Raw genomic sequence first — 11119 nt, 5'->3', positions numbered from 1 at the left:
CTCATCCAGCCCTCCAGACCCGGGCCGGCCTTTCAGTTCGCAGGGGCCCCGACTCGGCTTCCGACTGAATCCTCTGCCTCCCGAAGCGGGGGCCGTGAGGCCACGGGACCAGAGGCTGAAGGGGAGAGCTGCACTGGGGGACCGCCTCACTCGGAGGCCCCGGCTGTGCCTTTGTCTCCCCCTGAAGACTGAAGGCTCCCAGGAACCTCAGCTGGCACGTGGCCAGCAAAACACACTTCCTTTGTGACAGAGACCATCCTCCTTATCTCTGTTGGGGACACTGAGGCCCAGAGAGGGAGGACCCCGATCCTTTGCCTCCCAAGACCACCCGAGTACCAGGAAATTCTCTCTCGCAATGGAATCAGCCCGGCAGGACCAGGGAGAGATAAATACGGCCTTTATATACAGAGAAGCATGACGGAGCGGGGGCAGGGGCGCTGGCGGCAGCAGCAGGGGGCAACGCAGGGCAGGCAGGGCCGGCAGAGCCCCATCAGTGGGAGAAGATGCCCCGGAAGCGAGCCTTGTCCTCTTCGTCCTTCTGCCGGATGCGTGCCTCCAGGGCCCGAAGCTCACGGCTCACGATGGGCGCCAGGGCGGGGTCCAGCTCCAGCACCTTGGCAAAGTCAGCCTGGGCCTCCTGGGCATTCCACACGGCCGCGTGCGCCTTGCCCCGCTTGAAGTAGGCCTTGACGTTGTCTGCAGGGGTAGCAGCGGGCAGCAGGCACGCGAAGGCATGAGTCGGGGCGGGGGGGACCAGCCAGCCGTCCGGCCTGCCTTCTGGCACCACGGGCCCCTCGTGGGGCAGAGCCCTCCCGACGTGAGGATGCCAACCACACCTCTAACCCCATGACACATTCACAGGTCACTGGCACAGCAGGGCCAGTGGAGGCCTGGGTGGAGGACATCCCTGCGGGCTCGCGCAGGGGCTCGGCGGGGTGGGGGGGGGCGGTCAGAGGCCCAGTTGTGCGGCCCGGTGCCCCGCGCTCACCGTCATACTTGTTGAGGATGGAGGAGCAGTGGTCCAGCACCTCGTAGTACTCCTGGGCCACCAGCTTGCACTGACAGTAGTTGAGCAACAGCGGCGTGATCTGCTGATCCAGCTGGATCCAGTCAGGGGACCCAGGCTGCTCCTGGGGGCAGGGGGGCGGGGAGAGGGCAGGAGATGCTGAGAGCTGGGTCCCTTGGCGCCACCTCGCCCCCTCCACCACAGCCTCTGGGCGGCACCTTCATCTGCAGGTTCTTGAGACAGGCGATGGCGTCGTAGTACTTGGCGGCGGCCTCCCTCACGTGGCCCTCACGGTACAGCCGGTTGCCCTCCTGGTGGATGACCGGCACCGCCTTCGCCTTCTCCTCATCCGTCATCGCCCAGGGGTCCTGCTGGTACGTGCCAGGGCTCTCCACCTGCCAGAGCGCCGGCCGGGTCAGGGGGCGGCCCCAGGGGCACCCCCGCTTCTCCGGCCGCAGACCTGACCTCTGGGCCGGCCGGGCCTCTGGACGCTAAATACCAGAAACAGAGCCCCTTGCTCATCCGGTGACCATTCGACGAACAAACGCTCTAGGAGCACCTCCTACCTGGCGAGCACTACCAGGTTCCAGGGATACAACAGTGAACAAGATGGGGACGGTCCCCACCCTCACAGAGACGGGTGGAAGCAGAGGGGCCCCAGGAGGGACACCCACGGGGACTGCCGGGGGCCCCGCCAGCTGTTCTCGTACCAACACCCCCGTCCTGTCCCGACGCCCGCCCCCACCAGTGCATCCACCGAGCCCAGCAGCCCCAGGCAGGCCGGCAGGGCCAGGTCCCGCGGTGAGGCCAGGCAGGGCCGGTTTGGTGAGGCACCTGGGGCTTGGCGGCCCCTCACCTTAAGCATCTCAATGTCGAAGATGAGAGGCTGGGGGTTCTGCTGCAGGGCGTCCAGATCGGCATGGCCCAGGGAGCTGTGTTCGTGCATCTGGGCGATGCCGCAGCAGTGCCGCTGGCCCTCCAGGGGGTCCTTGCCAGCCGCGATGTTGCGTAAACTCTTGGCCACCAGCGGATACAGGACCACGTGCTGCAAAAAGGCGAGCGGGCACCAGGGGTTCTGTCAGCAGGGGCTGCCTGGTCACCGGGCCCAAGAGGCCCAGCCCCTGGCCCCACCGCCACCTTCGAAAGGACACTGAAGCCCAAGGAGGGGCAGCAACCGGTCCGGTTGAAACGCAGGAGGGCCTTTCCCTCAGGAGTCCTCCGGCCTCCAGCCTTCTATTCTGGCCAAGTCCCCAGCTCTTGCCACACTCTCTGGCCACCAAACCAAGCCAAGCACCTACCCCTCCTACCCCAACACAAACACACACTCTCCCTCTCCCTGTGAACCCATCTCCCTGCCCTTACAAGTTCAGCGGGATTCATGCCTCTTCCCCCGTCTTCCTAGGGGTGTGGCCCACAAGCTGGACTTGTCACCACTACTGGGGTCCCCTACGTTCTGTTCTCAGTGTCTCTTCCTTCTCTCCCGCCCCACCCCCACCCGCCTCAGGGCCTATCTCGGGGCTGGGCTCAAGGTAGCGACTCAAAGCCCTCGGCGGCGGCGGCGGCGGAGACCTCTAGGCAAAGAGGACCTGGCCTTTGACTTTCACTAGGAACAGCTGTTGAGATGATGGGACCCAGACTCCCCAGTTCAACCAGCTCCATTCACGGTCCCTACTGTCCGCAGCGGGGGCAGACTGCTACAGTAACATCCAGCCGGCAGACATGTCCTAAGTCTCGGTGCTGAGCATTTTGAGCTGGGGGTAAACACATCCAATCCCTGCTTTGCTGTAGCTCAGACCCAGGTAGAGGACCAGATCCTGGTCACGCAGGGCATAAGGGGTTAGAGGATCCAGGGGAGGGTGTTGAGCCAACCACCGGCAGTCACGGAGGGCTTCCTGGGGGTAGTGAACCCAGGAATTCACTTTGAAGGATGAGGGAGAATCTTGGCGGAGAAGGGGATGGAAAGGAAAGGCAGGGAGGTGAGTGGGAGGGGAAAACTGACAGGGGTCAGACCCTACAGCTTATATATGTCTAGCCTGGCAATGATGAGGGGCCAGAGAGGACCGAAGAAGGAGTCGTACGGGTCATGTGCAATCCCCTGGCTGCAGTCTGTCTATGAAGAGGAGAAGGCGGAAGAGGCCAGGACCCTAACGTCCTGTTGGTATGGCGCCCTAGAGGGAGTTGGAGGAGGCCTAACCAGGGCAGAGGCCCTGGGATGGGGAATAGGGGATGACTGCACAGACACGACAGGCAGGTGCGGGACATCGGGTACCTTGACATCGCAGCAGAACTGGGCGATCTCCCCTTCACGCATGGTGCACACGATGGTCTCCCACACAGGCAGCTTGAACTTCTTGCCAATGATGAGCTCCATGGGCTTGCCACGCACCCGGCTGTCATCCAGCACAGTGCCCTCCTTGTCGCTGTGCAGAGTCCGGTAGTGGAATGTGGCCTGCGGGCCACACGTGGGATAAGGCGAGGGCACACACTCCCGCCAAGCCCCCAAGGACAAGCCCGGCTCTCAGCCTGCAGATAGCACCAAGGGACAGGGCTCGCCCGAGGGTCACCACCTGACCTTTACCCCACCACCCAGGGGAAGAAACTAAGTCACAGAGAGGGAAGTAAGGGGCCCAAGTCACATGGTTGGGTGGTGGGGGGGACGGGCTGGGATGGGACCTCAAGCACTCTGGCTCCAGATATTGTTTCCACAAATATTTACTGAGCACCTACTACGTGCCTGAGCTCTGTGCTAGACACAGTAGTAGGTAAAGCAGACAAAAGACCCTGTGCCCATGGAGTTCACGTGGAACTTCTAAAGGAAGGAGATGAGCCTCAAACAAAACAGTGGAGCTAAGGGTTATGGATCAGAAAATAAAATGCAGCAGAATAAGAGGGCGAATCTATACACGGGGCGGCGGGGGGACTCTCTGAGGAGGCAACATAAGCCGAGATCCGAACAGAGTACAGAAGAGAGCACACCAGACAGGTGCTGGCGTACAAAGGGGTGTGAACTTTCTAGGCCAAAAGAGCAGCAGTGGGATTGTGTGGTGCGTTCAAGAAGCATCAAGCCAGGGGCACCCGGGGGGCTCGGTCGGTTAAGCTTCGACTTCGGTTCAGGTCATGATCTCGCGGCCTGTGTCGGGTTCTGCGCTGACGGCTCCGAGCCTGGAGCCTGCTTCGGATTCTGTGTCTCCCTCTCTCTCTCTCTTTCAAAAATAAACATTTAAAAAAAGCAGCAGCATCAAGACAAGTGTGGCAGAAGCAGAGTGAACGAGGGGAGGGGTGCACGGTGGGGTCACCGGGGCCTGCAGTGATGGATCCCGCAGCGCCTGGAGGTTGTGGTAAGGACGTTGTGTCTCCACTCGGGGTGGCTCCAAGCAGAGGAGGACGGGACCTAACTCGGGTTCCAGTGCTGCCCAGATAAGAAGAGGAGGCAGAGAGGCGAGGGCGGGTGCAGGAAGGGGAGTTAGGGGACTACCACAGCAGGCCTGGGGGGACAACGGCGGCCTGGACCAAGGTGGTAATGGGAGAGGTGGTGAGAAGCAGTCAGATCCCGGCTGCATTCTGAAGACTTGTGGAACCGAAGAGAACTAAAGGGGCCGCAGAGACTGGGGGGTGTTTTGCCTGAGCAACCAGAAGGTCGGGGGGCCCTTAACTGAGACGGGGAAGGCTTGACGCAGTGGGTGAAGTCTGAGCTGCTGACCAGACATCCAAGCGGAGATGGTCATCTGGGAGCAGGTTTAAGGAAGAGGTGCAGCCAGAAACACACACGTGGGGGACGCCTGGGTGGCTCAGTCGGTCAAGCATCCTACTGGATTTTGGCTCAGGTTTGTGAGATCGAGCCCCGAGTTGGGCTCCAGGCTCCGGGCTCATGGTGCAGAGCCTGCTTGGGATTCTCTCTCTTCCTCTCTCTCTGCCCGCCCCCCACCCCCCCCCCCCACACACACAAGCATGTGCACATGTGTGTGCTCTCTCAAAATGAATAAATTAAAAAGATAGCTTCACATTGAAAGAAAGAAAGAAAGAAAGAAAGAAAGAAAGAAAGAAAGAAAGAAAAGAAATACACATGTGGGAGTAGTCCAGGCAAGGAGGATTTCTTATTTTTACTTTTTTTAATGTTTATTTAGTTTTGAGAGAGCAAGAGAGACAGAGTGCAAATGGGGGAGGAGCAGAGAGAGAGAGGGAGACACAGAATCCGAAGCAGGCTCCAGGCTCCAACTGTCAGCACAGAATCCGATGTGGGGCTCGAACCCATGAACTGCGAGATCATGACCTGAGCCAAAGTTGGATGCTCAATGGACTGAGCCACCCAGGCGCCCCTACTATTATGTTTTAAATGTTTATTTATTTCTGAGACAGACCACGTGCACAAGAGGGGAAGGGGCAGAGAGAGGCGGGGGACAGAAGATCCAAAGCGGGCTCTGCGGCTGACAGCAGAGACCCCAACGTGGGGCTTGAACTCAGAGCCACAAGATCATGACCTGAGCCGAAGTCGGACGCTTAACCAACTGAGCCACCCAGATGCTTGAGAGTTTTCTAGAGATGAGCCTGGGGGAAATCATCTGGGGGTGCGTGCAGAGAGAAGAAATCTGAAGACTGAACCCTTGGCAGGACATAGGTAGAGAAGCCCACGTCAACAACAGTACCTATCCCACATTGTGGGAATGGAAGGAAATAAACTTGTGTAGCATTTAGCACAGTGCACTAGGAGCATTCAATCTAACCTGGGGATTGTTATTTAATATTACCTGTCCCTGTTTTTTGGTACCATTGTTCACCTATCTCACTATCTTTACAATGTGTCTCCTCCGGGTGTGTATTCCATCAAGGCCATCAACCCCCCAGCCCATGGGAGCATGCATCCACACCCACACCTCTTCTCTCCGCTCAGAAACGATCCCTCTCAATATAACTGATCACCAGAACCATGCAGCTCCCCTCTGCTTTCAGGGCACTCACACCGAGCCAGGCTAGGATCTTTACCTGCCCAACCTTGGCAGAGTTCTACCCCAGGAGCGTGTGTTCATTCACAGCTGCTCTGACTTGTGGAGTCCTCAGTCTAGGCCAGGATCTTTGATCATTCTCTCCCTGTGCATGTTCTGTGTGGCTGCTCTGCTGGGCCCAGGGGCTGCCCCTGGGAAGCTCCTTACTCTACAGACAAGTGGCAACTGGGAAGGGCACTCCAGGAGGAGGGACCTGCATGAGCAGAAGCACGGAAGCCTGGAGGCATAGGCTGTCTGGGGGAGGGGATCAAAGAGGACTGGATGTACCAAGGAGGAGGGTGGTAGGTCCTTTACCTTCCGAGCCCTTGTCCCAGCCCTTGTCCGTCCTGAGCAACATCACTTAGAACTGCGAAAGGCTCTCGTCTGGCAGACCTGACCTCTGGGCATATTCAATGGGTTTGCGTGCCCTGGGGCCTCACTTTTCCCATCTAAACAATGGGAGCTGGTTTAACTGTTTTCAGTAGGCCCTCCTATCTATACTAGAACTTCAACCTTGCAACCCGGAGGCCCCGGGCGCCCTTCCCCAGTCCTGGGGCACCTCCAAAGTCCCGGGTTTCCTGCTCCGGGTCTCCTCCAGCTCCGGGTCGGCTTAGACACTGAGGCCAAACCCCTGCAACGTTCTTACGATGACTGACGGCCTCCCCGACCAATGCAGCCACACGGCCAAGCCACGGGGCGAGGCAGACGTATCCAAATTCACCCCGTACTGAAATTCAGACCAACCAGCGTCGAGCTCGGCATGTGAGCAGTAGGGTCACCGGCCACTACTATCTGGGCATGCGCAACCTCTCGCCTAAGGCCTCCTCCCGCCTCGCATGCGCACCGCGCCGCAGAAGGGTTGAGGGGAGGGGGCTAGGCACGAACCTTGGTTCCATCCTGAAAGTCAGGGAGTTCTCCTCGGCCTTCCTGTATCACACGCTTCTGGATCCCGTCCTCCCGGAGTCTTGCGATGAGATCCGCCATCCTTCTTCCCCGCTGCTCTCTTTCGGTAACTTCCGGACCCGTTCGGCAGCTTCCGGACCTGCTTCGGCAACTTCTAGAGCTTCGGCAACTTCCGAGATGGCGCCATTTTGGCTGAGGGCGGACGCCAAGAAGGGACTAAACGTAGAAGCGGACGGTGATTGGTTCTCTGCGCGGCGGCCGAGCGCGCGCGTCACCCAGGGGCGGGGCCTGAAACCCTCTGGGGGAGGGACCGGGTCTGTCAGGGAGGCGGGGCCAGGGTCTGCCCGGCGGGGCGGGGCGGGGCGGGGCGTCCCTAGCAGTTGCGTCCTGGTGTGGCTTTGGACCGGCCCTCGCGAGTGGTTGTGTGCCTGGCCCCCCGCCAGCCCGTTTAAACTTGTAGTAGTTGAACAACATTACAGGGCTCGGAGAATGGGAGGACCCCATCCGTAACGCCACTCCCTAAAACTACTATTATTGTGTATTCTTTTCAGGCCTTTTCTTTTTGCATCTCTAGCACAATGGTGACTTTTGCGTCCTGGATTATTCTCTTTAAAAATAGATAAGTGATGGGGGGTGGGAGGGAGGGGAGGGTGGGTGATGGGTACTGAGGAGGGCACGTTTTGGGATGAGCACTGGGTGTTGTATGGAAACCAATTTGTCAATAAATTTCATATATAAAAAAATTAAAAAATAAAAAAAATAAATAAATAAAAATAGATAAGTGAAAAATAAAAAATAAAACGAGGAGTAAGAGGGAGGGGAGGGAGGGCTTCAGTATTCCTGGGAGTACAGTAAACTCCCAAGAGACTGTGAGAGCCCCTTGTGGGCTCGGGAGTAGTGTGTCGTCCACTGAATCCACAGTGACAAGCACACAGTAGGTGCACATTAAATATTAGGAAATACATAACTGAGGGAAGTGAGGTACTTTGTGGGCTAAAACGAGGTTTCCCTCGGCCTCTGGAAACTAGCCGTGAACAATAGCGGTAGGAGTCTTCTCCCAATGTCAAGGTAACCCAGTAAGGGGACTGTCTTGAGGCCTGAGCCGGGCCTTCATCGTATCCTCCTAACTGGGAAGGATTATTGTCCCTCCCTTCTGACCCAGGTGCTAAAGGCTTCAGATATTTACTGTGATTCATTTCCCACAACAAGTCCCGCTAGAGAGTTGGGACTTCAAGGGGGAAAAGGAAATGTGCTTTGTTTGCTTGGTTTTTGCGTTTTACCAACACAGGAAGTTTTATAGGCAAGTTCTGCCAAATTTTGAAGCAACAAGTAGTCTGTATTGTATACACATTGTTACAGAAAATAGAAAAAGTGGAAAAGCTGACCAATATATTTTATGAGGTGAGTTTAACCTTGATTGTTCCTGAACCAGGTAAGTATACCACAAGACAAGGAAAGTATTTTTACTGATAAGTGTAGATGTGGAAAAGACTAATTGAGATATTAGGCTAATTGAATCCACTAGTGTATATAAAAAGGCATCAATGTGCTAAGTGAAAGTCATTCTCAAAAAGACAAGTTAGGGGCGGGGGAGGGGGGGGGAGGGGGGCATCTGAGTGGCTCAGTCGGTTAAGCATCGTTGTCGGATTCCTGGTTTCCGCTCAGGTCATGATCTCATGGCTCCTGAGTTCAAGCGCCACATCAGGCTCTGTGCTGACAGTGTGGAGCCTGCTTGGGATTCTCGCTCTCTCTCTTTCTGCCCCTTGCCTGCTCCCTCTCTCTCTCAAAATAAATAAACAAACTTAAAAAAAATACAACTACAATATAATTCCATTCATATAAGGTACCTAGAGTAGTGGAATTCATACAAAGTTGAACAGTGGTTGACTGGGGGAAGGGAAAATGGAGAATTGTTGTTTTATGAATATAGAACGTGTTTCACATTATGCAAAAGTCCTAGAGATTGGCCGTATAACAGTGTGAATATACTTAACACTACTTAACTGTGCATTTAAGAATGTTTCAGATAGGAGCGCCTGGATGGCTCAGTCTGTTAAGCTCTGGACTCTTGATTTCAGCTCAGTTCGTGATCTCACAAGCCCTGTGATCAAGCCCCAAGTCAGGCTCATCACTGGGCCTGGAGCCTACTTAAGATTCTCATTCTCCCTCTCCCTCCCTGCTCCTCTCCCGCTTGTGTGCGCACTCTCTCTGTCTCTAAAACAAAACAAAACAAAAGTTTAAAATAGCAAATTTTATGTTATGTGTATTTCCTCACAATTAAAAATTGATTTTTTTCAGAAAAAAAATTAAAAGCATCAAGATCAAGTACAGCTCATTCCAGTGACAAAGGAATGGTTTAACATTAGGAGTATCTATCATTGCAATTCATCACATCAGTGACCTGAAGGAGAAAACTCATATAGCTATCTCAAAATATTCAGGAAAGGCATTTGATGAAGTTCTGTGACTATTTATGATAAAAACTTACAGTTAGGAAAAAAGAGGAGCTTTCTCAGAATGATAAAAAGCCATATGTGATTAAGTATGATGGAATAAGTATTCACACTTCTTTTTTTGTTTGTTTCAAATTTTTATTTAAATTCTAGTTAACTTACAGTGTAATACTGGTTTCAGGGGTAGAATTTAGGGATTCACACCCAGTGCCCATCATAACAAGTGCCTTCTTTAATACGCATCACCCATTTAACCCCACATTCCTTTCAATATCAGGAACAAGGCAAGGAATGCTCTCTACCGACAATACTGTTCAGCATAGTATTAGAAGTCCTGGCCAGGGGCGCCTGGGCAGCTCAGTCAGTTAAGCGCCTAACTTCCGCTCAGGTCACGATCTCGTGGTTTGTGAGTTCGGACCGCCTCAGGCTCTGTGCTGCCAGCCCGGAGCCTGCAGCCTGCTTTGAATTCTGTGTCTCCCTCTCTCTCTGCCCCTCCCCTGCTCATACTCTGCCTCTCTCTGTCTCTCAAAAATAAATAAATGTTAAAAAAATTTAAAAATTAAAAAAAAAGAAGTCCTGGCCAAAGCAATAAACCAAGAAAAAGAAATTGTGAGAGTGATTCTATCTACATAGAAAATCCAACAGGATCTATGGGCAGACTTTTTTAACAAATTAAAGAATTCTTCAGTGTTGCAGGGTTATAAAATAAAGCTACCAAAAGTTAACAACACTCTTCAAACCAACAATAACTCACTAAAACATGAACATAAGATGCCACTCACAAGAGCAATAAAAGTCAGAAAGCATTTCGGAAGTAAAAACACAGCCTTGAGCTTTGCGGAGCGAAAAAATTTAAGGACATAAAAGAAGACACGAATAACTGAAGTGACATACTTTTTTAATGATTAGAAGAGCTTAACATTTGAAGCTGTGATTTCTCCTGATATCAATCTAGAAATTTCATTGAAATCTCAGTGGAAATTAAGATGGTTTCTGGAGAACTTGGAAAACACTTTTACAATATTTCTCTAGAAGAATAAAGGTTCATAAAAAGTTAGGTCAAGTTTCCAAAAGATGACCAAAGGTGGGAGGGGGCGGGGCTTGCCCTGTCCTATTAAACCACACCAAATGGGGTGCCTGGGTGGCTCGGTCAGTTAAGCGTCCCACTCATGATTTCAGCTCAGGTCACGATCTCGCAGTCATGAGATCGAGCTCCGCATCAGGTTCCGAGCTGAGCATGGGGCCTGCTGGAAATTCTGTCTCTCTCCCTCTGCCCCTCTCCCCCACTCATGCTCTCTCTCTCTCTCTCTGAAACAAACAAAAACCACTGTAAACCATAACAGTCAATAGCATGTGATACTGACTGAGAATTAGTCAAGCAGGTGAAAGGAACCAAAGGAGAGCTTAAAATACGTATGTATGCTAACAACTGCATACTTGTATGATAAAAGTGGGACCACAGTTCCGAGGGAGAAAGAACTGATTGGTCGGCGATGCTGGGAAAAGTGGCTCACTCTACGTTGAAACACGTCTGGATCCCTTCTTGCACCACATCCAGAGACAGAATCTGTGGCCTTAAGGATCTTAATATAAATTGTGATACCTACCATTGATCGAATGCTCATATGTGCCGTGCCCGTTACTGTGCAGGAAGTCATTTAATGCTAAATGAATGCTATGAAGGAAATACTATTATTACCTCCATCTGACAAAGGAGGAAACGGAGGCACAGACAATTTGTGTAACTTGCTCACGGCTGGATGAGGGTGAGGTGGAGG

At 53.6% G+C, this 11119-nt stretch overlaps 1 protein-coding gene across 2 annotated transcripts; it reads right to left on the bottom strand.

The window, feature by feature from the left end:
* Positions 1-380: 380 nt before the first annotated feature.
* Positions 381-7097, bottom strand: AIP (aryl hydrocarbon receptor interacting protein). 2 transcript variants are annotated; one of them, XM_047070227.1, is made up of 6 exons: positions 6871-7096; positions 3276-3455; positions 1863-2051; positions 1225-1401; positions 989-1130; positions 381-696 (listed from the first exon to the last, which is right to left on the bottom strand). In XM_047070227.1, exons 1-6 carry the CDS (start codon positions 6967-6969, stop codon positions 491-493), a joined length of 993 nt encoding a protein of 330 aa, XP_046926183.1. In that variant the 5' UTR covers positions 6970-7096; the 3' UTR covers positions 381-490. The 2 variants fall into 2 exon arrangements, with proteins under 2 accessions (XP_046926183.1, XP_046926184.1); XM_047070228.1 differs by having other exon boundaries at positions 528-696; positions 997-1130; positions 6871-7097.
* Positions 7098-11119: the final 4022 nt, after the last annotated feature.

The sequence above is a fragment of the Lynx rufus genome, unplaced genomic scaffold (assembly GCF_022079265.1).
Source record: "Lynx rufus isolate CCGP_SWC_20201006 ecotype Redwood Valley unplaced genomic scaffold, mLynRuf1.p SCAF_9, whole genome shotgun sequence".
Classification (NCBI taxonomy): Eukaryota; Metazoa; Chordata; class Mammalia; order Carnivora; family Felidae; genus Lynx; species Lynx rufus.
Note: the sequence above shows the minus strand (reverse complement) of the source record. Positions and strands in the feature narration are given on the sequence as shown.

What these genes read in the sequence shown, in the direction of transcription:
- AIP (XM_047070227.1), bottom strand. Translation starts at nt 6,969, where the DNA reads ATGGCGGATCTCATCGCAAGACTCCGGGAGGACGGGATCCAGAAGCGT. An exon ending in ACTTTCAGGATGGAACCAAG is followed by an intron (nt 3,456 to 6,870) that starts GTTCGTGCCTAG and finishes TGTGGCCCGCAG; the next exon opens with GCCACATTCCACTACCGGAC. An exon ending in TCGACATTGAGATGCTTAAG is followed by an intron (nt 1,402 to 1,862) that starts GTGAGGGGCCGC and finishes GCGCTCTGGCAG; the next exon opens with GTGGAGAGCCCTGGCACGTA.